Source organism: Anopheles coluzzii, chromosome 3 (assembly GCF_943734685.1).
Source record: "Anopheles coluzzii chromosome 3, AcolN3, whole genome shotgun sequence".
NCBI classification, from domain to species: Eukaryota; Metazoa; Arthropoda; class Insecta; order Diptera; family Culicidae; genus Anopheles; species Anopheles coluzzii.
Genome location: NC_064671.1, coordinates 54,810,559 through 54,837,071, shown reverse-complemented (window position 1 = coordinate 54,837,071; position 26,513 = coordinate 54,810,559). Strand labels below are relative to the sequence as shown.

At 37.3% G+C, this 26,513-nt stretch overlaps 3 protein-coding genes across 5 annotated transcripts; all 3 read left to right on the top strand.

Moving 5' to 3' along the window:
• The first annotated feature begins 4,956 nt into the window (after positions 1-4,956).
• On the top strand, positions 4,957-15,329 carry LOC120956752 (exostosin-1). Its single transcript, XM_040378469.2, has 11 exons — positions 4,957-5,406; positions 6,562-7,697; positions 8,661-8,813; positions 8,948-9,022; positions 9,097-9,223; positions 9,312-9,431; positions 9,634-9,888; positions 9,958-10,245; positions 10,319-10,563; positions 11,325-11,396; positions 11,468-15,329. The coding sequence occupies exons 2-11, from the start codon at positions 6,826-6,828 to the stop codon at positions 11,574-11,576; spliced, it is 2,316 nt and encodes a 771-aa protein (XP_040234403.2). The 5' UTR covers positions 4,957-5,406; positions 6,562-6,825; the 3' UTR covers positions 11,577-15,329.
• A 2,816-nt stretch (positions 15,330-18,145) lies between these two features.
• Positions 18,146-19,297, top strand: LOC120957531 (putative eggshell protein). Its single transcript, XM_049609039.1, has one exon. It carries the CDS (start codon positions 18,477-18,479, stop codon positions 19,185-19,187), a length of 711 nt encoding a protein of 236 aa, XP_049464996.1. The 5' UTR covers positions 18,146-18,476; the 3' UTR covers positions 19,188-19,297.
• Positions 19,298-20,005: 708 nt separating this feature from the next.
• Positions 20,006-23,969, top strand: LOC120957530 (3-hydroxykynurenine transaminase). Of its 3 annotated transcripts, none has more exons than XM_040379781.2 (5): positions 20,006-20,272; positions 22,314-22,989; positions 23,060-23,155; positions 23,228-23,476; positions 23,547-23,969. In XM_040379781.2, the coding sequence occupies exons 2-5, from the start codon at positions 22,322-22,324 to the stop codon at positions 23,722-23,724; spliced, it is 1,191 nt and encodes a 396-aa protein (XP_040235715.1). In that variant the 5' UTR covers positions 20,006-20,272; positions 22,314-22,321; the 3' UTR covers positions 23,725-23,969. The 3 variants fall into 3 exon arrangements, with proteins under 3 accessions (XP_040235715.1, XP_040235713.1, XP_040235716.1); XM_040379779.2 differs by having other exon boundaries at positions 20,007-20,214; XM_040379782.2 differs by lacking the exon at positions 20,006-20,272 and adding an exon at positions 20,694-20,845.
• Positions 23,970-26,513: the final 2,544 nt, after the last annotated feature.

Below are 26,513 nucleotides of genomic sequence, written 5' to 3'. Positions count from 1 at the left end.
TTTTTAATGTAATCAATTTCATACCAATCCCTAGAACAATTTAACACGTAAGTATATATGTATCCTTGGTCCTTTCACGTTATTCTGTTTGATTTCGATTCGCGTTATTCTATTCCAGGGTCCTCCAAACTTTTCAGCTCGCGGGCCGCATTGTTTCAAAAATAACTATGTCGAGGGCCATTTGACGCTAGCTTTATCTGATGAGTGAACGTTTAAATCTCGTTTTTACTACAAAATACTAGGGTAAACGTACCTATAGTGGTGCTAGTACCAATAGTGGTGGTATTGCACTAAAATGCGTCTCATACGATAAATTAACAGTAGTTAAGTTATTTATGATAGTGTGAAATATTCTCTAGCCTTTTACAAACGATTTAAAAATGAAATGGGGCCATTCCGTTTCTTAGTGACCGAAAAATCCATTATTTTGTGAAAGGTATCAACATTTTTCCAAAATCCTTAGGATTTCATAACGATACTCATATTCTTGTTAACGTTCTAAATGACCACATAACAACGTAATCATTAGTTTTTTAGCATAATTGTTATCAAATGATATTGTTTTATTCAATTTCATTGGCTTTTGACCATATTTACGTATTTTTAAATGTTTTTTACGATAGTGCCATTATAGGTACACCAAACAGGCATGTTCCTATAGTGGTCCTAGTTCTAAAATCAATAAAAACAGCTAATTTTAGATTTTTTTCGACGACATTTTTGACATGTCGTACTGTTTTCATTAAAATAAGCAACAAAAATTAGTTTTCTGTAAGTAATTTGTGAAACAAAGCCCAAAATTCGCTTATCTGGCTGAGTGAAAAATCGACTTCAAATCGAGCAAACTCTTCTGAGTATGGGTTGACGACAGGTGTTATTCAGTACTTCAGTCAATATTTTCATCAAAAAAATTCATACATTTTTTACGATCAAATTACGAAAGATATCATTATTATGGCAGTAATCCATGCTAATCATACGAAAACAGCCTCAAAACTAAGTTATATTGATATTATACACTGTTTTGAGGCATCTTTGTTTACCACCACTATAGGAACACAATACGACGACTATAGGAACCATACCACCATTATAGGTACAACGAAGCAATCACAAAAATATGTATTTTTTCGTAGATTCGATGTGTTTTATGGTTAAAATTGTTTTGATTGCGAAGATAAAACATGTTCCAACTGTTATGTGTTGAAAAATTCAGAAATTGTCGTTTCTGACACTTTAAATCCATTAAAATACATCTGTACCACCACAAATTGCACCACTACTGGTACATTTACCCTAACGATACTTCTACAGTTTCGTGTTACTAAAGCTTGATTTTTGTCTAAGAAAAGTAAAAAATACATTTTTATTTGAAAAAGTCATAATAACGTAATATTTATATTAACTCTGGCAAAGTCATCGTGGGCCGCATTATAAGCTCTTGAGGGCCGCATGCGGCCCGCGGGCCGTAGTTTGGAGACCCCTGTTCTATTCAATTTGTTTATCAAATCAATATACAGGTGTTCCCCGATATACGCTATTAATGCGGACCAGAGGCAATAGCACTGACACACCGACGTGATACTTAGAACAAAATGAGCTTCAAAAGATGTATCCTTATTTCAAATGAAAATATGTTTCACACTTTCGCCATCTCTATAATGATTCGCTTACTACACTGACACAGACGAGAAACTGTTGAACTTCCTTTTTGTTTTTCTTCCCAAATTCCAATGCGCATTGTTTTTTTCACTTCTCACATCTGTTGTTTTGATTTGGAAACTTATAAAATGATTTTTCTAGGTGTTCCAATAATTCTCACACAATCTTGCCTCACACTTCCTTTGCAATTTATACAGTAGAACGTCGATTATCCGGGGACGGATTAACCGGCGGGCGGCTTAACCGTGCGCATATATCTGACAGCTGTTCATGCGTATGGCAAATGTTTGCAGCGATAGTCAAGTGGGTAACCAGTTTCTTGTGCAGCTCTGTAGTGTCTAGTGGTATTTTCGAAATTCATTTTTGTTCATGAACAGTTGGTAAACCTACAGTTATTGATTAAAATAATATTCTACTAACGATTAATCGATTGATTCTAGGTGAATTAATAATAAAACTAGTGAATTTCATATGTTTTATATGCGTTTGACATTTCTTGGACCATTATCCGTGCAAATCGATTAACCGGCAACCGTCCGGTCCCGAGCTGTCCGGATAATCGACGCTCTACTGTATTTCGAAAAGTTGTTTACAACTAAGCTTACTTTGACAGTCGCCTCACTAGCAAACGACAGTACTTTAGTGTGAGACACTTATGTAACGCTAGTGTCACGTCGGTTTGTCGGTGGCAATAGCGTATCTATATTGTTATTAATATTAGCGTAAGTCGAATTTTGAGGTTTTCAGCCATATTATAGCTAATTTTCGTATAATTATTTGAAGTGGTAGGTTTTGGACACTAAATTAGTTATTTGTTCTGATTTCAAATGAAGATTAGAATTGTATACCTTTTGAAATGGTTTTTAAAATTCGACCAAAACGGAATTTATTTTACATTTGACATTCGATGTGTCAAATCAGTACGAATTGCTCAAAACATTGTCAAATTTAGAAAATAGCGTATATTTTCGAAGATGCGTATATCACGTAAAGCGCGTATATCAGGGAATACCAGTATACAAATAAAATATCTGATTCACCACTCACAGCGAAAGAACTCCTATGAATCAAAGCTTCTGTAACATATATCAAAAACCACTCAACACTTAATCACAGGCCGTCAGAGTACAGTATCGAAATTACAACTTTTTGCATAAGTGACCCGAAACAAGTGAAATCTAAACAAATTCTAGGAAAGACGAAGAAAAATTCAAAAGAACATCGAGACGTTCTCTTATTCGCTACTGAATGAAATCCGAAAAATCGTTCGAAATAAAATATTTTATTTTATGCTTAGGCTTCAATTCTTGCATGCCAAGCATTTCTAGATCGTTCCTTAACATCCTTGACAATGTATGACCTTCATGTCTTCGGTAAATGCATTCTTCTATTTGGCGTAACGTCCTACGCGGACATGCCGGCCATACAGGCTTTCGAGACTGAATTCATTACCACGCAGCCGAATAGTCAATCCTTGCTATCGGGGGACGGTCCATTCTAGGCTTGAACCCATGACGGGCATGTTATTTACGACTGTACCACGGGACTACCCCCATCCAAGGACTGTGTAGGAAAGAGCATTCGCCAAAATCGGTGTGGCCATCTTGGATGTCATTTGACAGCAGAAAGCCCTGAAAAACTCATCCAACACTCAACCCATTATTATTAAAAGAGACATCAATACATTTGGTGAAACATTAAATGACTAATTTACAATATTCTTCTGATCAGACCGATTTATCATTTTTATCATAATAAAAATTTGAATCGTAAAGGGCTCTTAGATGTCAAACTGCCTGTAACGAACTTTTGGCTGCTTATCAAGTCGTTCTATATTACTTGACCTCGTTCCTACACAGTCCTTGGCCCACAGCATGTTAAATCAATAAATAATAATGGTAAAGTACAGGCGGTCTCCGAGATACATGGTTAATGCAGACCAAAAACTGCCAGACAATACAGGCGGTCCCTGAGATACACCCCAAGTGCCACAAATCCACTAAACGCCCACTAAACGGGTTCTAAACAACTCAAGCTCTCTATCTAAACGGAATATAGACAGACTTCGTTTAGCAGACGGCAAACGACTCATGCATTCTAAAAATAGCAAAAACCTGGTGGCACCACCTGTTTGTGGGATATCCAACCAGTGGAGCTTCCTCACTTTGAGAGCTTTCTCATTCCCTCTGTACTGTTGTATGGTCTCGCATTGAAGTTATCCATCGCTAGAGCTAAAACGGCGATACGATAGTTTAAATACAAAACTCCAAAGGAATCAAGGTGGATTTAAAAATATCAGGTGGTGGAATCTAGAGCATTTTGACAATTCGTCATTTGACGTAAGGTCCCCAGGATTCAAACGTTGTTTACATTTTTTTTTAAATGGTTCATTTAATTTATCTACTACATTTTTTCGATTAAATATTCTTTAAAAATATATTTTGAGCTTTTCGAGTTCGTATTTAACATTAAAACATAGATTTAAGGGAGTTCTTTCGTGTTATTCCGTAAATTTATTCTAAAATTCATTGTGTTTTCGACATTTTTGCGAATAAAAACTTAGAAATCATTAAAATTTGCAATTTTCACATAAAATCCTTATTATCTACGAGCCACATGGATAATTTACGTGCGATTCGAAATCTTACTCACATGATTTTACATTTCGTGCATAAACAAATCATCAAATCTTTTGTTCATATGTCTCATTTTTCGATAAAATCAATAGAAATAAAAAAATGCACGAAGTAGCAAAGAAATCTTTTCTATTTGCTATGCTTTGTATGCGGAAACCATTGGTTAACGGTTTTAAAATGACGTACAGTCCCTCAACTATGGCGACCCCCCAAAGGCCCATATCCACCACCTGATATTTTTAATCCACCTTGGTCAAGGTGTTATAAATGACAAGGTGAAGTTGTTCAGAGCAAAATGACATTTCTCGACTTGACATTTCTCTTCCGGGGGCTCCGGTATAAAAATCGGGGTGGGCTGGTGCGGGGTATTGAAATTTGTAAGCAGAGAGTGACAGATGTCCCCCACAATGTCGCCCAGCAAAAGCGATAAAAATCAACCTTCTAAATACATTATCCTTGCACCTTGGTAGGAATACAGATAAATCGGTATTTCTGGTCACTCTGCCACCTGTCTTTGAATATGCTAAATAACAGGTATCGCGTATCGCGGGAACTGCCTGTATTGTTATGATTTTCTGTGTGCAATGAAACAGTAAATCGATTGATTGTGAGAGCACAGCCTAAGTAATTTGAGGCAACGTCAAACAATGTTTTTTTTAATGTCATACACACTGTCAAAACGTTCTACGCGAAGTGATTTAGTTTTCTCAACGGGTTCGTCATCATTGCCTGAAAATTATCACGTTTATGGATTAATGCTTAAACTAGCCTTCAACAACATTGGAACATTTCGATTCATGTTAGAGAGTTGTAAAGAAAAAAGTGTACTCTATAGCTCTGTTGATCTTACATCAACATCGTATCACTGTCGCTGGTGCTGTGCTCGCACCGCCATTCGTGATGTGCTATTGAGCAAAAACCAAACAAATTGTGCGTTACTCCCGAAAACAATTATAGTTCACATCACACGGTGCCACGCATCTGGTCCAATGGCATTCGACAAAAACGGTACCGGCCAAGCTGCAGCAAGTGCAATTCTTCAGTGTAAACAACATGTTTTTGTTTAACGTGGAGCCTCCCCATGGTACATAGCGCTCCGTTGGCAATAGTAAGTGAGAAAATCAATACCTACGCCTTGCAAACACGAGTGAATACAAATGTGAAAAAAGGAATGCGAGTGAATGGTGGAAATCGTCCAAACATTTACAAAAGTGCATTCGGTTCCTAGGGCGGAAGTAGGTGTGGAAAAATCGATCTCCCAGAGAATGTTTGCGCTAGCAGTATGTCTTCGCGGTGGCAGTTGCTAAATAGGCGAAATCTCTATGAGCGGCTGTGCATTTAGTTTGTTTTATGCAATCTTCAAAATTCGTTTGCTGATTTCTTCAAGACGCGAGTTGCGAGGCCTTAGGTTACACACAGACGACAATTGGTAAAACAGCTAATTTAGGTGTATTGCTGACCAAATATTCCCCTGCAAATGTTGTTTTTGGTGGCTCATTAACACATTTCAGAAGTTAATGAATAGTTCATATTTGTTGTTCAAACTTTTGCTAAAGGTCATGTGTTTTCTTGGTCCGTCGGGCAGATTGGAAATAAATACTGAGATTTTGAGTGTTGTTTTAGCCATGAATCTAAAGCAAGCAGCACATTTTCCCAAATTATTATACTTTTCTTTTGGCAAATAATCTTAAGTATAATACTTCTTTCTTACTAAATTCCGTGATCTAAGAAATAGTACTATTGTTAGTTTGTTATTGCAAATATCGTCCCAAAGCAAAACAAGATGAAGGGAGGGAAAACAATGGTTTGTTTTTATAGAGACTTTGAGGTCTAGCTCATTCGTCTCTTAGGGAAAACAATGCCAATCTATGTTTCAACCTAATATATTTGCACTCATGTATGTATTTTCGATATTTCCAATCAATGTTTGACAGTTTACTGATTTAATTGATTAGCGCTTAAACTCTTGATGTTGCAGTGATTAATGCAACGATATGGAGAAGATATGCTAACAAATCTATGTAAAATGTCATCATATATATAAGAATTGAACATATGCGAACCGAGGCGCGAATCAAACATGGCAATTTGAAATAGCAGAACCAGCGAGTACACTTTTTAGTATCCAGAGAAAAATACAATGAAATCAAATTACGAACCGTTCTCATTTTAGAGATATTCTCAAAAATATGTCGCCTGCCTTCGATGGGTTTTTTGGGATTACTGAACTAATATGCTCTTTGTCATTTTATATCTTTTTTAGGCTGATCTTGTGCGCATCAAACGTCTTGGTAGAATCTCGTTAACAATCTACCAGCATCTGTAGTAGAAATTTTCTTCCATTCCAAACATGTTGTCAGTCGGATACGAACAGCGAAAGAAGAACGACCGTACGAATGATAGGATATCCGTTGATGTTAGTCGAAGTAGCAAACACCACAATCGTTAGCCGCATTGGGCATTCGGCCTGCCGAAATAGCCTTCGACTGTTGGCATCAAGCGTCATCAGTGGCTGCGAACGCGCAAAATGCAGGCAAAAAAACGCTACATTCTAGTGATAATCTGTTGCGCTTTCCTAGCGTACTGTTACCTGGGAGGCTATCGGTTGAAAGGATTGCAAGCGCTGTTTCGGATACGTGTGCGTAAAAATCCGGACAATCTACCATGCTATCACCAGCTGCACTACCAATACGCCGAAAGTACGGATTCATCAAATCAGGCGCAAGCATTACCGGACGATGATCTATTTACCGCTCCCACATACGAATCCCGATTCCGCGATGTAGCCCCTCAGCCGTCTTTCCAACGAGGTGGTCCTATACGGCGTGTGACTGATGAAGGAGGTGCGATGTTCAAATCCTGTCGCATGGAAACTTGCTTCGATTTTAGCAAATGTAGCGATAAGAACTTTTACGTTTACGTGTACCCACCGGAGCCATTGAATTCGCTTGGTGCACCACCGCCAATTAGTCAAAACTATCAAAAAATCATATCGGCCATTCAAGAAAGCCGCTACTATACGACTGATCCCGAGCAGGCCTGTCTGTTCGTGCTCGGCATTGATACACTTGATCGCGACTCGCTCAGTGAGGATTTTGTGCGTAACGTGCCGTCTCGCCTGCAACGGCTACCACACTGGAATAATGGGCGTAATCATATCATCTTTAACCTTTATTCGGGCACATGGCCAGACTACAACGAGAATGGGCTCGGATTCGATCCGGGACAGGCAATCCTAGCTAAAGCCAGCATGAGCATCCAATCACTGCGACCCGGCTTTGACGTTAGTATTCCTCTTTTTCACAAGCAGTTCCCGTTGCGTGGCGGCAATACAGGTTTCGTAATCAGTAACAACTTCCCAGCCAACAAGAAGTATCTACTTGCCTTCAAAGGTAAAAGGTAGGTATTCGGTAGTGATAGCTTACAATAATCATGCCACATACTCATCGTTAGTGTGTTTATCGTAACCTTGAAATTATAGCCGTATTTGCTTCCAAGTGATTTGAAAACAATTCGTGTCTAGCTGCCTGGAATACTAATCAGATAATAAATTTCCTAATTATGGCTGTTCACACTACTCCGGTATTATGTTGATGCATCGACTGCTGATCACAATTTTAGCAACGAGCCAATTAAGCATCAAGCTAGATCCCATCGATTTCGCATTTGAATCAGAACTAGCGTTATTTCGCTGCTTTTGCATCGAACAATAATTGAGACGAACTAAGAGAATTTTTACATCGATCAGTCATTAGTTTAAAATTTTTTTCAGTCAAATTGTTTATAGAGATGGTTTGGAGTTTAAACTTAATTTAGAATATCATTCCAACAGCAGTCGTACGGGTTCGACCACCAACATTTATAATGCTTTTTTTCAGATTACGGTTTATGAAGGCTTGACCTATTCAGAATCCTCAAACCTTATCTATTATATCGTTAATGATACAAAACGCGATCGTGGGGCCAGAGGATTGTTTATATCTTTCCTGCGACAGGCTATCTTTTAACTTAATTTTTTTCTTTCATCATTTTTTTATATCAGGCAAAACCATACCACAACACTTGTTTGAGTTTATATACATTGTAGAATGCATATGGAGTTTATTTTTAAACAGGGCGTTTATTTATTTATTTTTATTTAACTGTTACTTAAACCAATTTGTCTACGATCAATACTAAGCCATATACGCAATACAGACTTACCGCCACCACTTAATAATAATATTAAAACTACGATACTCTCCAAACTAAGCCAAACAGGATTTTTTCCCTTTTTTATATTAGATACAACTCGTTTGTTCTTGTTTGAACGATTTTCAGAATATCTCAAAACCTAATACTTTCTATATTGTATTGTTATAGGTACGTCCATGGTATTGGTTCTGAAACACGAAACTCGTTGTTTCACTTACATAACGCCCGAGATTTTGTATTAGTGACAACTTGCAAGCATGGGAAAAGTTGGCGAGATTTGCAGGATGCTCGATGTGACGAAGATAATCGAGAATACGATAGGTGTGTAATTTAAATTGTATAGTAGACAGTCTAGCAAACTGCACCAAAACAACGTATAATGTTCGATCCTTATCTCGACAATGCGTTTATGTATGTATACAACACTGCTAAATAATTTGTTCATCTGTTCACAGGTATGACTACGAAACATTGTTACAGAATTCAACGTTCTGCCTTGTGCCCAGAGGTCGTCGTTTAGGATCATTTAGGTAAATAAGCAAATGGCTCGAGTGTTTGGACAGTTTTTTTCACTAACCAATTGTACAACATTTACCTATTATAGGTTTCTGGAAGTGCTTCAAGCGGGTTGCATACCAGTGTTGCTTTCAAATTCATGGGTGTTACCGTTTCAGTCCAAAATTGACTGGAAGCAAGCTGCTATTTGGGCAGATGAAAGACTGTTGCTGCAAGTGAGTAATGGATGGTGGTTTGCTATTTTACATTTATAGTCTAAAATGTAAATCCTGGTTCTTTTTTCTTTGTATAAATCATTCGAAGGTTCCAGACATCGTACGTTCCATCTCTACAAGCCGTATTCTAGCTTTACGTCAGCAGACACAAGTGCTTTGGGAGCGTTATTTTAGTTCTATTGAAAAAATAATTTTTACAACATTTGAGGTTAGTATGAATTGAGATGGTTAATTTGACATTTTATCCATAGCAGGTATTCAAATTCTATTTCAATTATTTATCATTATTTGTGATTTTGGACTGTGAGCCGAATGAGAAGTCGATAATACTCGTTTGGACATTCAAAATCATTCTTCAAACAAAATTGATGAACATCTGATGATAAAAATTGTGTAATAACCGTTTTTAGATTATCCGTGAGAGACTGCCAGACTATCCTCATCGGAATGGACTGACTTGGAATACATCCCCAGGGGCACTATTGACTATTCCGACCTTTTCCGATACTCATCGCCGATTTCCGTTTCTGCTAGACAAACTTGGTCACACACCCGGACTGAACTATACCGCCGTAATATTTGTACAGATCGGTACGCAGCTTACACCAAACTCAGCTTTATACAAGCTAGTCAAAAGTATTACCAAAAGCCAATACATAGATAAGGTTAGTAGGGGAGAAAAGTTTATAGCTACGCGAGAATGAAATAATGTAAGTTCCTCATTTTCATTATAGATTTTAATTCTGTGGGCAACTGATAGATCTGTTCCGCCGAAGAAACGTTGGCCATCTACAGGTCACATTCCACTGCACATCATATCGGGCAGCACGAGCGAAGACCGGCCAAGCATATCCCAAAGATTCTACCCCCACGATCAAATCGAGACTGACGCCGTTTTGTCACTGGATGAAGATGCTATATTAAACACCGACGAGCTGGATTTTGCCTATCAGGTGTGGCGCGATTTTCCAGATCGCATCGTCGGCTATCCGGCGCGGGCACATTTTTGGGATGATTCCAAGGCAAGATGAAATTTATTTATGCAGCTTAGATGAAACCTACTCTATCTAATGATTCATTTTACACCTTAAACAGAACGCATGGGGTTATACATCCAAATGGACAAACTATTATTCGATCGTTTTAACTGGCGCCGCATTTTATCATCGTTACTATAATTATCTTTACACTAACTGGTTGTCGTACCTGTTGTTAAAGACGGTACAACAATCGTCCAACTGTGAAGACATTCTCATGAATCTTCTTGTATCGCATGTCACTCGTAAACCTCCCATTAAGGTGACGCAGCGAAAAGGCTACAAAGATCGAGAAAGTGGAAGGTGAGTGAGGCCAATAACCTATCAACTTAAGTAATTAGTAACATATAATAATGCAACAATGTTATTCCATAATTTGAATTATGTAGATTATAAATCCAGTGCATTTAACTTTATTGTTTGTTGATTTCGTTATCTTAATTATTATTTGTTGTTGTATTTTTGTGTTTGTATGATGAATCAATAGGCTGATTGTTTGATCAATCTGCCATATTGATGATTGATTTGTTGAAGGTGAACATTTGACTAACAAATTGGACATTATTGTTCCAAATAGAAAAAAAAACTAATAAGTCTTAATGTAGCTTCGGTCCTTGTAGCTTAATGGTTTCCTGAATTTAATTTCAAACGACTTTTTTGTGCTTTGAGAGAATTATGTTTTTGTTTTATATAAGGCAAGCAAATGCTATATAGTTGAAAAGATATGTCAAACTGCATGTCCTGGCGTGCAAGTGTGTGTTCGGGAAAAGGAATCATGGATCTTGCCTTGCAGCCTATAAATGAATAGGGGTATCGTCAACGTTTTCAACCATCATGCTGCAGTCTTGGCATTGCTTATTATTGAAACAGGAAGGATTCCTACGATTTTGGGATAAAGTGCGAATCCGTGTAACTCGCAAAAACTCGCAAAAAGCATGTCTTCTCATTTCGCTCCGCCGATCCACCGAGGTGGAAATTTCCATTGCATTTCCAGCTCTAATTCTCTAATGCAAACACTACTAAAGTTACTAAAATACTTATATCAACCATGTACTTCATTGTAGATCTCCTTGGAATGATCCTGATCATTTTATACAGCGTCAGAGTTGTTTAAATACTTTTGCCGCAGTTTTTGGGTAAGTATATTGTTTGCTGCTAGTAAGTGTTTATCCATCAGCTAACGTCACAAATGTTATTCTCTGTTCAGTTATATGCCTTTACTTAGGTCGAACCTGCGACTGGATCCTGTTTTGTATCGAGATTCGGTATCAAATTTGAGGAAAAAATACCGACAGATCGAGCTAGTCGGTAGCTAGCGATTTTTGTATATTTATTAAATTAGGTTACATGTCATATTCAAATAACATCGAACATCATTTATATACAACCTTCATTAAATTAAATCCTCGTACAACAAGGATTTAACTGTCGTGTTGTTCAAATAGTTTGTTTTTAACTAACCCTCTGAAAGGGTTTAATGGTTTAGTTTTCAGTGCTTCGCATCAAAAGTAAAGCAAACTGGCTAAGTAATATTATTTCAATTACAGTAGGAACAATGTGAGCATAAGTGATCATCAATCAAAAAAATAAAAATTAAAACACAGGATAACAATAATTACTTGCGATATTACATCGCAACGTTTGATTTTAATTTGTTGAACTAGTCGAAAGTAGATACTAAAATGCACAACATGTTCTTCATGTCTTACAGATATTTTTAAAGAAAAAATAAAAATATAGAAAAAAATAAAGCGATGTGTCGATTAACGCAGCATGTAAAAACTATGAAAATACACAGCAGCAATTGTTGGCATTACATAGTAGCAAATAATTACTAAGCAAATAAGTTAACTCGTCAAGGATGGTGAGCGTCTGAATATATAAGCGAATAAGTAGAAAAGTGTATAGAAATTTGTTGAATGTAATAATCGAAAATACGCGCATGTTTAGAAAAATGAGCTTTAGGCATGTTTGAGCCAGTTGCTGCTAATGCGCGGAATAGTTTCGGAAAAGCAGAATGTTGCGACATTCACGAATAGATATTCTGTTTTTTTACCATAAGAATAGGCCAATGATAGTCTAAACAAACGATGCAGCCGCACGGCTTTTAAGTTAGACGTATTTTAACTACACACCAACGATGCCATTTGTGTATATACCCCGAAATATAGTAGTTAGTGAAGCTGACAGTTCTTCTTAAAACTTTGATTTTGTATGTACATTTTTTGTTTGCATGTTATTTAATATGCATGTTCATGAACACTCAAAACATAAAAAGGATGCTAATTAAATGTATTTCGCACATGGACAGTGGCCATAATGATGGGAAACAAGGTGTTTTGCGCTTCATCTGAAATAGTTGTACTATATTGTTTTGCTGGTTACAGTTGTATGAACTAACCATGTGTAAAAACCGATTACGTAAACTGTGGCAGCGTAAAAAAGTAATTTCGCTCGTTTTGCTGATATGATTTTTTTTTAATTTGAATTAAAAGCGGCACAATAATTTTTTTTTACATATTTTCAAATGAAATCTTGCATCGAAACAAGCAAAACTCAAAAATTCAAAATGTGTAATCGCTTCTATAAGTGCGGTAGCACATTATCGATTAGCATGTTACATCAATTGTATGATTAAATCATCACACTGACATAGAATGCGTGTACTCAGTAAAATAGGCGAATAATTTGTTATATCATATCCAGCAAATGGTCCAAAACAGACAAGCAAAGGGAAACAAATCAATTAAATCTACGATCATAACACTAAACTTCTAGAAAGTTCAATGAATAATGGGAAACCACGAAGCCATATCTAGGAATGCCATTTACGATGCCAGTAAAGAAAATTCAGCAATACTAGGATTTTAAAGATAAAACAAATACAACAGGAAAGTGTGATGCTGAACAATTATTTGTTCGAACACATTTTTGCTTTCATTATTTGATCGAACACATTTTTTTGGCATTGTATTGCCCCATTGAAATGTATACTATTATTATTTGTTAGTTTGTTAAACAGTGAACGCTACAAATATCAATTATCTCAATTATCTGGCTATAACCTGTCTAACCGTCGTGGAAAAAGTAAAACAAAACAACAACAAAATAAATCGTTTCTTTCACTAAGTTCTCTTTGAATTCAAACTAATGTTGCTAAAATAAACGTTTTAATATAATTTATTTTTCACCATGATGGAATTTAGTATATCCTATGAAAAGGGATATGGCAATTACTCTATTAAAGAAGTTCGACAATTGTTTCCATGTTCTGGTTAATATTTTGATCTTTTTTAAAACATCCAATATCAATTAAACTTAACTAACTTACCGATCTACCTCATGGCTCATCATTATGCTCCCATATAGTGCTGATGCACGTGACCAACGATCGTTTCACTATCATTTTCCTATGTCTAGTTTACTTATCCTTAAATATTGTCTTTCATAAATACATACACTTACACCGATTCACTTTTTTCATTTTGCAACATGGCAGGTTTAATGGAGAAGACTTAACCGATTATACATAAAACAACAAACTATTACAGCTAATGAATTCATTTGCTCTATGTGTATAATTGCCCAAATTTACTTAATCAAAGGTCGATCGGATGTATTCTAACAACAGGAAATCATGCTGAGCAAGTTAATTAACCAGAACTGATAAAACCAACAGGTTTTTTCCGTTCATAATGTTTCACTCCTTATCAGTTCATTGGAGGATCCTATTTTTTCTTGTGTTGTCCATTGCGCGGTTCTTTCATTAAAAGTTCTATTTTAAGGGTGTCGTCATCCTAATCATCGAGCTAATGTAGTAACAAAACAAGACAAAATTGTACAATGCGTCGAACAGTAAAAGCAACAATTGTCAATGAACACGACTGGCCCATTGTAAAACAAACGAACACAAATTCTTTTAAATAATATCGATTTCGCTGTGTGTCTCATATGTTAGATATTTTAACAAAAATAGTATTGTTGCAGATCCATTAGTTAGTCACCAAACAGTTGGTATTGTTTGATAACGCATACGGGCTCTATCTATATTTGACAGGAAACGGTTAAACATCTACACAACTAATTTGTACTGAACACGCCGAACCACAAATAGGGTACAGCGTCAATAATCAATATTAATCAACGACATAATCTACAAGAGTTTTCTTCATCTTCCGACTACAGACGGGACGCCGATAAAAAAATGTCACTGGTTTGTGCTATCAGCGGTCGTTTTTTCCTTTACAAATACAAATGTGGAACGTTTTAAATGGAAGCTCTCTTGCCATCGTCATAATGAGCATCATACCATCACAACCAAAACCCAAAAGTCAATGTGGTGATAGCAATTTTTTATAGCTAGATCGATGATGATCTTGCCAGCCATCAGTAGTCAACAGTATATAAAGATTTGAATGAGTGAAATCTTCTATTTCCTTGTAGCGACAATGACGACGCGTGTGCCTTTTTGTTTGTAAATTCTGGTTCTAGCCACCGAAAGTAGTACGAAGACACAAAAAGAAAGTGGTAGGTTGCATTTTTTTATGTTCAACGATGCTGAACCTCGTCGTATGGGAGGGTTCTTATAGTGACACGCGTCAGTCTAGCTAGCCGAGCGCTTCAACTTAGTTTGTCGGCGTTCTAATCAGTTGGTTTAAGACACCAACAAGAAAAAAGTATCATATCATGCGAGACAAGCAACAGTACGTAGCAAAAAATAAAATAAATGGCATCGTAAGGTACATAATACTCTCTGCTATTGAACCACACAACGCTTTTAAGCAACAGAAAATCAAAAACAATCGTCACTCGTGTAAATTTACATCCCATGCAAGCAAAGTCTCCATCCCAACAAATTCAAATGTAAACACACAAGAAGCGGTGGGTGACAAGTGTTTCGTTTGATTGCGACATAGTTTGAACAAGCGCGAACAAGAAAAGTGATAGGATATGCAAAATAGATAAAAGGAATTGAAGATAAAATAACAATTCCAATTATTTGTACATTGTTGACGTACGAAAAAAAAAAACAAAATGAAAACAAAAATAAATACATTATTGATTTCTAACTATGTTTTAGCTTCATCCTCACCTCAAATGTAAAAAATCCGAAAAAATAGGCCATTAAGCAATCCATCTACAAAAAAATCCCTATTTCATATTTCACATTTCTACCTTTACACTTGATACACTTGAACGTTTGTTTTTTTTTCCAAAGAAATCTTGTGCAAGCTTTAGTATGGATAGATTGCGAAGCTGCACCGAAAACTTTACTCAATCAATTGACTACAGCACTAGCCACAAGATCTATGTTCATTTGTGATCTGGCAGTTCACTCTTTGAGGTGGCCTTAACTGGGCCTATAGAGTTTTTTTTTGCTTGCTTAATTTTGTGTTAGTGAGTGATCACAATGACAACTATCGTTACTATGCTTGGTGTAGCGTGAAATCTAATCAAACCAAATCAACCACCAAAGTTTGGTAAAACCGACAGCCGGCAGGCGTAAGCACGGTTTGATGATGAAAGTAGCTTTGCATTGTTTTTTTTTATTAGATTACTGAAATCAACATCTATAACATCACGCCAATGGCTATTATATGGATTCAAAAATGTCCGAAAAACCGAGAACATCAGAAAATGGTACTAATCTTTCCTACTATTGTATTTTACGGCTTAAAACATTTATTTATTTTTCCCAAAGTTTGATAGAACTCAACTAATAGAAATATAACTAAACCGAAAATGCTTTTTTTAATTTACTATAGATCTACATACACTGTGTTCCAAAATTAAAGCCTTTTGGTAAAATATTCAAAGTAGGGAAGGGTGACGGTAGTCACCAAATTAGAATGTAAAATTAAGTTTTAAAAAGTAACAGGGAAATAGTTAATACTATAACTTCATTACTAATTATGTTCAACTAATTCTCATATATTCTCAGTTATCCTTATGTGTGATTTTCGCAAATTTAAATCAATAGTTCAATGTTTGGAAATCAGCACATCGGCATTTTTTGTACTTTGTTTAAAGCATGTTCATCGAATTTTTCGTAATGTATACTTTATTTTTTAAACATAGTTTGTATAGCAAAATAATATGCTTTTCTTTTAAAAAAAGATTCAATTATTTCGTGGACTACAGTTTAATTAAAGTTGAGCTGTTACCTACGTGTTGATTAATATATTTAATTCGTTATTAATTTGTACTACATGCATTTAAATCAACTTATAACATAAAACATCATCCATTAAAGCTTTGTTAAAACATACTGCTCCCATGGCAAGCTTTACTGTAAAATTGGGAAACACATACAAAATGTGAAGTTTTCACCGTGAACAAAGCGGGAAATGCAAGGAAATGCATTTAATGTATTATTTCAATATGTTGAAAGTCCATTTTTTTGTTGTTGTATAGTCCCAATAGTTGTGGAATGGAATATTCTTTCTTTTGGTGTACGATAAGCCATATTCTGGTAAATATTTAATGAAATATAGCAAAACAAAACCCAAATTTCACGTTCAATTTCACTGGAGCTGTAACGTAGGCTTTAGAGTGGACTAATCGGGCAGTTGAAGCCCTGAGCTCAACGGATAGATTAGCTGAGTTTAGTTTAAGAGTAGTTTTTGAGAAAAGGATACATCATAAAACTAATTAATTGAAGTCAACAGTGCAATTTGCACAAAGTATTATGATTGAATGCTAATAAATTCAGTTAGCATACAAAAGATTGTTTATTAACCGCAGAATTAGGGTATAGAACAAAATAATTTACTTTGGTTTTATGATTCTAAAGAAAATGTTTTATTTATGCAGTTTACTATAGGCAAGAATCCCTCCCAACCACATTATTTGAAATGAAATAGTACATACAATAAATAGTATCATCAATGAATCTTAGTTAGCTAGTTAGTTAGTTCTTTTATTTCCATTTTTAAATTTCATTAGTATGTACAATAGTTTGAAATCTTACGCGTTACTGGGTACGAAACTATGTTCTCTCCTCATTGAATTCTATGCTTAACGGCAATCTTGGCCGGAAGAACTTAGTAGATTTTTCATAATTGCAAAATTAAGGAACAATTTAATTAAGGGGAAAAATGAATGAATCTTAAAATCTTGTAGGTAACTCTAAAATTATGTTAAAATATGAAATAACATGTAATAACATTATTAAAATCTGCAATTCAAATACTTTTTAAGTGTTCCGTCAAATATCATCGCTTGGGGCCTCCTTTGCCTACTATCCGCCATTAATAATACTAGATATGACTTCTGAAGTAGCTCAATTGTTTTGCAAATTCAACCGAAAACGTGTAAATTTGTTTAAATTTTTAAGCAGTTCATGGTTGCCATAATTCGATTATATAGTGTACTACGTGTCTTCTATTTTATTTTTTAAATAATGGTAAATAAATATGTTTAACATCTATTGATAGAGTTTTCAATTGGCAGCCTAACATATTTTTTTAAGTTATTTGGGCGTTTGCATCAAAGTTAAAATAAACGTTTAAGAAAACAATGATTTTTTTTATCTTTATTTGCTATTACAGATATTACGGTACAAACCGAATTTTTAAAAATTTAACTATTGATCAAGCTACGCATACGATGGACGTGCTAGGCCGAACACTTTATGTGTGATTTATAAATCATTCGCAACAGGATATTTTACAACGCTTTTGCTATTTTTATCTATATTTACAAAGTAGCAATAACAAAATATAAGAATCGATAGGTATCAACTACGTTAGTAGTTTATCACGTTTGTACGATGTCAAAGCTTCGTATTTCTACTGTCCCACTACATTTCTTTCTTTAAAACTCGCCAACATCAAGACAGTACATGCAGCAAATCGAAGTTCGTATCAAATGAAGCGAATAATCAAGTGTAAAACGCGCTTGGAGTAGGAGTATAGGGCGAAACTATGTTACCTTTCGCTTGGCGTTCGATATAAATATGCGTACATTTGTGCAAAGTGTCATACAAACCGTAGCTTTGAACCGGTGCTGTATGTACGCTTTTATAGCGTATGCCAAACGCATAGTAAAACGGTGTTAGTGCTCACGCATATATCCTGTGCGTGTGTGTGTTGGAAATTGTAATAGGGCGCTAGCCATAACAGCCATTGATCGTGTGGCTCGTAAAGCCACATCCACGAGATCGCGTACGTGCAGACGTTCCTTGTTCTATGTGCCAGTGGAAATAATTGTAGAAAATGAGGAAAGTGTTCTTATTAAGCCTGCTTGCTCTGGCACTGCTTGTAACGGTGGTTAACGGCGATGGAAAGAAGAAGGAAAGCTCTTTTGAGGAAAGCGGTGGCAGCGAGCACGGTGCCGATCATCACTCGAAAAAAGGCGACAAAGGTGATAAGGGGTACGAAAAGAAGCACGGATTAGAAAAGTCGGAAAAGGGCAGCAAGGGCAAGGAAGATCACGAATCGCACTACGGCGAAGAAGGTGGCCATAAGAAGGAGAGCCACGACGAGGGTGATCACTACAAGAAGCACCATGAGGAAAAGAAGGGCTCTAAGCACGGTAAAAAGGGGCACAAGAAGGGCCATAAGAAGGGCTCCAAGACGACTGGATATCATCACAAATCACACAAAGATGACTATCATAAGGAGCACAAGTTCTACGATGATCATCACAAGGAGGGCCATCATAAGAAGTTTGGCGATTTCAACGAGTTCCACAAGAAGAACGGAGGCGAACACAAAAAGGGGGGCCATCACGAGTCGGCCCACAAGGAGGACAAATATGCCAAAAAGGGCCACACGGATAAGGGACACTTCGATGATGAGCACAAAGGCTGGAAACACAAGCACGGGCACGAGTCGCACTTTTCGCACAAGGATGATTTTGGCAAAAAGGGCGGAAAATCTGGCGGCAGCGAGCATGGGTACAAGAAGGGCGATAAAGGCCACTAGGGCTTTCACGTTTTCGGTCAGTCGATAGCGTAATTAAATCAGATGTGATTAATGCATGGTATTATGAAGCTTTAGACAAAAATGTGAATAAATTTCTACTGAATAAGGTTTTCAAATCTGTTTTTTTTTATATATATTCTCTATTGTGTTATCGTGTTTCTCGTAATTATGTTATTCAATGCTTTCTATTGTTTTTTCTTGACGTTGCTCGAATCCATTGTCCTTTATCTGATAAAGCTTTGATACATCCGACACGTATCGCTTGCAAGATCATTCGGGAATCTCTGATAGTGTTGTCAAGATGCAGGTGGAAATTGTACTGTCAATAAATCCCCCCCCGAGAAGCGCCAAACCTAAAAATTATTTGAACGAAAATTTCGCAATACAATCAACGAGTTCATCAAACTCACAGCAACAGTCGCGCACACCGATTTACGCACGGAGATTGAGCCAAACTAAGCGTTCATATCACTGCTACTCGACTGCTTCACTACCAGTATCATAAGTGCGGAGCGATCTTTACTCGATAGTGATACACTTCATCGCAAACAGCACGTTTTTGCTATTTTTGATAATCAATAATATGCCACTGCGTTCAACACGACACGATATCGTTGATGTGTGTCGTCGAGTGCCTCAGCCGTGGGAACGTGAAAATACGATGAGACAGAAACAAGCAACAACAAAAATATCACCAAAATAGGGGGGAAAAATGACATCCTGCTAATCTCCTGTCGCGATCGGCCGGTCGCATCAACCTAAGAACGCAATAAATAGGATAGCAGGGGTTTGACTCGGCCACTTGTTATTTAAAACCACTGCAACTGATAATCAAGTCACAGTATTTGCTAGATGCTTACCCTGTTACGGTAGCGGTACCTGTTTGCCGAAGTGTTGTCAGCTTGGTGTTCTAGAGTGAGGGTATAACTAACGCTGCCCTAAAGTTGGAAAAAGGGGAATAACGTAAACGACACACCTCAGTGACATTGTGCGAATTGTCCCGTATTGTATTAACTTACTGAAAGTGGTTAGTGTTATTGCTGTTTTAATAACAGCAAATTTTCAATAATTTTAGATAGTAAAAGGTTAATATTTATTTTCTTTCTTGTTACGTGGTTGGTGTTTGAAATGCAAGGAAAGGTTTCCATAGGTCATATTCATGCGTTCCTAAACAGTGCTAGACAAAAGAGCTTAGCTCCAACGTAAAGCGTAGACAGCACGCTGCAAAAAAATCTACAATCGCATACCAATACACAAACATGTTGGGGTTTAGAAAATGAAACATTAAAAAACCAGGAAAGCAGATACTACTTTCATTAAGACAGCTTTTTTTGTCTGAACCGTATGCTGATAATAGATGACAATTTCATTTTTGACCTGCACCCGCGTGGCTGTCCGCTACAGGCTCTAGCTAGGTGGGCAACGACATAAGCTGGTGATATATGTATAAAAAAAGGATTCTTTCCCATCATGATTATTAGGCTCATCCCAGGGACGGGAGACCGCTCGGTACGATCGATCCATCATTTTCATTCCAATCGTCGAACGAGTCAGTTCAGTTCAGTGTCTTTCGCTAGATTTTATTCCGCTAGCAATTCCAAAATCCAGAATAACTGAGGAGAAGCAGTGTTTAGTCGCAAACGGCAAATTAATTAGTGGTAATTATTAGTTTACGTATTTACCCATAAATATGTGGAAGCTGATATCATCCTGTTAAATGCATTATGGTGAAAAACAGTGAATTGTTACATTGTTAATTTATGCCGTGCTGGTAGTGTGTTGTGATAGGGCAAGCAACATATTCGAAATATTAATTTTGAATGTTATTTGATTTGTTTGAGTAGAAAATATTTTTGAATAAGTTTCAGAGACACGTAAACGTCGCTACAAATACACAAACCAAAGGCTCAAACATTGTGCACAATCGCTCAGGATAATCTGGGGAGTTTTTTTTTTTTTTGCTGTTGTGTGGTGCATGTGCGACAGTAGGGCCTTACTTTAGGCAAACAGATCTAGTGTTTGCAAAACCCCAGCATTTATTGCAAATATCAGCATGTGCATGTGTGAAGTGTGCCATACGGCAGACAAATATGTGAAGTATTATTATAGCCACTGGAAGGCAAAATTTCCACTCAAAAAACCCCCAACGTACTAGTAGCACTTCTATGGTAATCCGCTTCAAGTAGTGTCACTCGAATGTGTGTTTTGTCTGTAGTTTAAAATTTCCTCCGTGTCCGGATGAACCGTGATTGGATTGCTAGCACACAAATAATTAACAGAGAACCGAGCAAAGCAACATACAATTTGCACTCTGATTTTGCCAGATAATTTGCCTTTTACATTACGTTTTACATTAATGATACAGGTTGTAGTGATTTCGCTGGTGCGATTATAAAAGTGGCCAGTCGGTAAGGTAAAAGTGCGAATTCAGCCCAAGCTGCATACACTTTTCGTTTTGGTAATACATGATTTAGGTAGAGTTTGTTTAAGGATAATTTGTAAAATATGAAGAAAGAAGAAGCAGTGTCTACGTATTATGGAAATTATGCATCAATCGTGCTTACAGTTCCGGTTTTCAGTTCAGTGTTGTATAAAATACGTCATACTCCATTTTTTATTGTTCATGAAATTGATGTTGTTCACATAATAAGCAATACGCTTATTATGGCTCTGGACTGACATACCGAAAAATTCAAAGGAAACATCCGCATTAATTAAACCGAGTTTTGGTACGCAGTGCAGAGATTATTTTAATTAACGAGAAAATATCATGGCTCATCAATTTGAAAGGATTTTAATTGGCGATAGTATTGCTTCGCATATTGTCTTGCTGGGTAAATGGCATGGGCAAACGTAAACATTACCGTTCGGTGTGTATTCGGATCCTTCCGTGACAATGAATTCATCATTATACTTGGACTTGGATCACTGATAGTAAAAGTAATCATAGAATTTTGAACAACCTTTTTTTTAATTAGAAATAGGCTCGATGCAATCTGAAAAAGAGATTGCCCCTAGTGTTTTATGTATTTCAATGAAATTAGGTACAGCATCGGCATCTTTATCAAAAGCTGTCGGTTTCAATAACATTTCTTTTTCTACGTTATCACTTACATAATTCTGCAGCTGATACAATGAAGTTCACGCCGCCCCCTGCATCGCTACGCAATCCTTTAATCATTCCGGAAAAGATAATGATGGGCCCTGGACCGTCCAACTGCTCAAAGCGGGTGCTGACTGCCATGACTAACACCGTGCTGAGCAACTTCCACGCTGAATTGTTCCGAACGATGGACGAGGTCAAGGATGGCTTGCGGTACATTTTTCAGACAGAAAACCGGGCCACTATGTGCGTAAGCGGTTCCGCACACGCGGGAATGGAAGCTATGCTGAGCAATCTGCTTGAAGAGGGCGATCGAGTGCTGATCGCGGTTAACGGAATTTGGGCAGAGCGTGCCGTCGAAATGTCTGAGCGATACGGTGCCGATGTTCGAACGATTGAGGGCCCTCCGGACCGCCCGTTCAGTTTGGAAACATTGGCCAGAGCCATCGAACTACATCAACCCAAGTGTCTGTTCCTGACGCACGGTGACTCATCAAGTGGTCTGCTGCAGCCGCTGGAAGGTGTAGGCCAGATTTGTCACCAGCACGACTGTTTGCTCATCGTTGATGCCGTGGCTTCGCTGTGCGGTGTGCCATTTTATATGGATAAATGGGAGATCGATGCCGTCTATACTGGAGCGCAAAAGGTGCTAGGTGCGCCTCCTGGTATCACTCCCATTTCTATAAGCCCGAAAGCACTGTTAGTATTACAACGTATGTTAGGTACGATCAAGTTCGTCTACATTCAACACAATTGTTTTTACCCTTAGGGATGTTATTCGAAATCGTCGTACAAAATCGAAAGTATTTTACTGGGATTTACTGCTGCTTGGCAATTATTGGGGCTGTTATGATGAACCAAAACGGTGAGAATTAACAATTCCGCTTGAAGCTTCAAAGTTTCCTCATAACGTTTCCCAAATCATGCCACCCTACAGTTATCACCATACTGTCGCATCGAACTTAATATTTGCTCTGCGGGAAGCATTGGCTCAAATTGCGGAAGAAGGACTGGAAAATCAGATCAAACGCCGCATCGAATGTGCCCAAATCTTGTACGAAGGGCTTGGTAAGATGGGACTCGATATTTTCGTGAAAGACCCCAGACATCGCCTGCCCACCGTAACTGGTATTATGATTCCGAAAGGTGTTGACTGGTGGAAAGTTTCACAATACGCCATGAACAAGTAAGTAAAAATGCAATGAGACATTTCAATCAGCGATCATCTTTTTCTTTTTTTTACCGTTTCTTTGTAGTTTTTCGTTAGAAGTACAAGGAGGACTTGGACCTACGTTTGGAAAAGCATGGCGTGTGGGTATTATGGGCGAATGCTCAACGGTACAAAAAATACAATTCTATCTATATGGCTTTAAGGAATCACTCAAAGCCACGCATCCCGACTATATTTTCGAGGAAAGTAATGGATTTCACTAGATGAAACTTAAACAATGCATCAATGTATTATTGCCGCTTTGAGTCCTGCCAGACTTAGCATATGCATGCTAAAAGTAGGGCTTTTAAGAACATACATAGATTCTACTAATTGCGCTAGAATTGCAAAACGGATCATCTCAATTTGCTTGTCGAAGCTATCATGAACGGTAACATGCCCACTAACCAGACAGTTTTGTAAGTAAGATTACTTTTTGAAGAATAAATTATTTTGTTACAGAAATGAATGAATATCATGATATTGTTTTATTTTTTTTATCTCCAAACTGAGGTAGTTAATAACATTTTATGGCACGCCATAGTCGTCTTAGTATCTATTAAGCTTTACTACTAGGGTAAGGTAGGTAAAGACGAACAATGCGGGTAAGATGGACACTTCTCATAAATGCATGAAACAGGTAATTTTCGAAAAAAAAATCAACAATGCAGCATTCTAACTTAAAGTTAAACAACACATTTGAGAACATTTTTGGCATAACATATGCAAAATTGGTTAAATATACGAACAAAATAAATTATCAATCGTGTGCACCCTTTTGGATACTTTGACTACTACGGATCTTAAGCAATACAACTTGTATTGAATATATTTCCGGAAGTTTTATTTCATGAATGAGATGTCGTGATCATTAATGAAAAAACTGGCGAAAGAACTAGAATGAAAGCAATACAAAATATTGTTTTCTAGTATTTTAAACATCCTGACACCAAAGCGGGAAAGACGGACACTTTGTTGTAGGGAAAGATGGACACCGGATTTATTGATTTTTTTTTCTTCTTTTATCAATTGGTGATGAATAGATTTCTTCAAATACCTTAAATAAGGGTATTTCGAAGCTATAAACCAAACAGGAACTAGAGAAAGTATTGAAATAAGCGAGAAATGAAACACCGGTCAAAATAGTAGCCTTTCGTTATGCTTATTCGTTATTACTCGCTCGACGCTGATGAGGCGTTTCACGAAATACAATATCTTGTTACGACTTGGACAACTTTAAGCAATAAAAAGATGAGGCATTGATACGACATTGTTCAGGAATAGATGAGAAATTCTATGGGATTACAAATATCAAATGTTGAATTTTAACATGGTGGAAAATGGATTAAACTATTAACAAGTCCCTCAAACAAGCTGGGGTCGTGGTCTTTTCGCGGAGTAATTTCCATAAAGGAAGTTCTAGACTGTTGTTCTGTAAGCTGGAGCAACGTCAGCTGCTAGTGCGCGATATTTGAATGATGCTTTAGATGCTGCATTCTACGATATATTACAAGCGCCGCTTACATTTTTTAAATTAATGGCTGAATGAACCATCGTTGCAATTGGCCTAGAATTGGTTTATGTACGTAGCATGATGTGGAAAGCAATAGGATATGTTAATATACTATAAACTTCTTCAATTTCTAACGTTTTTTTTTTATAGGTGTCTATCTTACCCTTCATGGTGTCCATCTTTCCCATATCAGGTGTCCATCTTACCCGAACATTTCAAAACTGCACGAAAAAATCATGTTTTTCATTCACGAAAAAATGCAAAAATCGATGGAAACTTAAAAGTTTCAACACATTTTCTGATAAAACATGAGTGTAAGATAATGTATGCATATTTTCATGGTCGTTGCACTTATATATCACTAGATTTTTACCATTTCCCTTAACGTGTCCGTCTTTACCTACCTTCCCCTATACCATAAGATCGGATCTAGTGATGTGCTGTATGGAGCGCACCCACGGCTCCGATCCGACTCCGACTATTGTTAGTTCGATTCCGACTCCGGCAAAATGGAACCACTAGATCCACCCGGAGTCGGAGTCATTCGGAGTCGTCCGGAGTCGACCGGAATCGTCCGGAGTCGACGACTCCGAACGACTCCGAACGACTCCGGACGACTCCGACTCCGGGCGACTCCGGACGACTCCGAACGACTCCGAACGACTCTGGACGACTCCGACTCCGGGCGACTCCGGGCGACTCCGGACGACTCCGAACGACTCCGAACGACTCCGACTCCGAACGACTCCGAACGACTCCGACTCCGGGCGACTCCGGGCGACTCCGGACGACTCCGGACGACTCCGGATATTGCAGCGCGGACCTACCTTCCGGAGTCGATTCCGAATTTATCGGAGTCGGATCGGAGTCGACTCCGGATTTTTGCTAACTTTACCCATCACTAATCGGATCATTCATCAGTTAGTTATGCTTTAATGTTTTTCTAATTTAAAGTGAAACCTACACTACAGCCCAGATCTATAAACATGTTGTAGCAAAATCTGTACAATCGCAAAGCACAAAAAAACTAGAAATTACACCAAGACTTTTTTATATACCTTTTGAATTTGTAAATGCATCCGAAAATATTACTGCAACAAACACCACAGAAAAACTGAAAGCTACAAAGCTTTACTGGTTCGCTCACAAGTTGCAGCCAAGTTTTACTCATATTTATATTGCTACCCTTATCATGCATTATATTTCCGGAGTCTCCTACCTGTCATAGCTTAAGTTTAACTATATAAACCTTCTAACTTTACAAGCAAAATTAATTAAAATGGTTGTATGGTCAATGGCGAATTAAGCGGTAACATAAATATAACCCTTGCTGTTGTATACTAGCGGATCAGATGTTTATATGATCGATTCGAAACAAGAGAAGGATCTCGAGTAGCGCATTCAAATATGTCAGTGGGATGTGCGCTCATTTTCTAGGAGTCCCATTCAGACCGTTTGGTTTGTGTACAATGTTTAGTGCTTAAAATCACCTCTGCGTGT

Coding starts and splice junctions, on each gene's coding strand:
- LOC120956752 (XM_040378469.2), top strand. CDS start 6,826: ATGCAGGCAAAAAAACGCTACATTCTAGTGATAATCTGTTGCGCTTTC. Junction 8,814..8,947: donor GATAATCGAGAATACGATAG/GTGTGTAATTTA, acceptor ATCTGTTCACAG/GTATGACTACGAAACATTGT. Junction 9,224..9,311: donor ATGAAAGACTGTTGCTGCAA/GTGAGTAATGGA, acceptor AATCATTCGAAG/GTTCCAGACATCGTACGTTC.
- LOC120957531 (XM_049609039.1), top strand. CDS start 18,477: ATGAGGAAAGTGTTCTTATTAAGCCTGCTTGCTCTGGCACTGCTTGTA.
- LOC120957530 (XM_040379781.2), top strand. CDS start 22,322: ATGAAGTTCACGCCGCCCCCTGCATCGCTACGCAATCCTTTAATCATT. Junction 23,156..23,227: donor TGTTATGATGAACCAAAACG/GTGAGAATTAAC, acceptor GCCACCCTACAG/TTATCACCATACTGTCGCAT. Junction 23,477..23,546: donor TCACAATACGCCATGAACAA/GTAAGTAAAAAT, acceptor GTTTCTTTGTAG/TTTTTCGTTAGAAGTACAAG.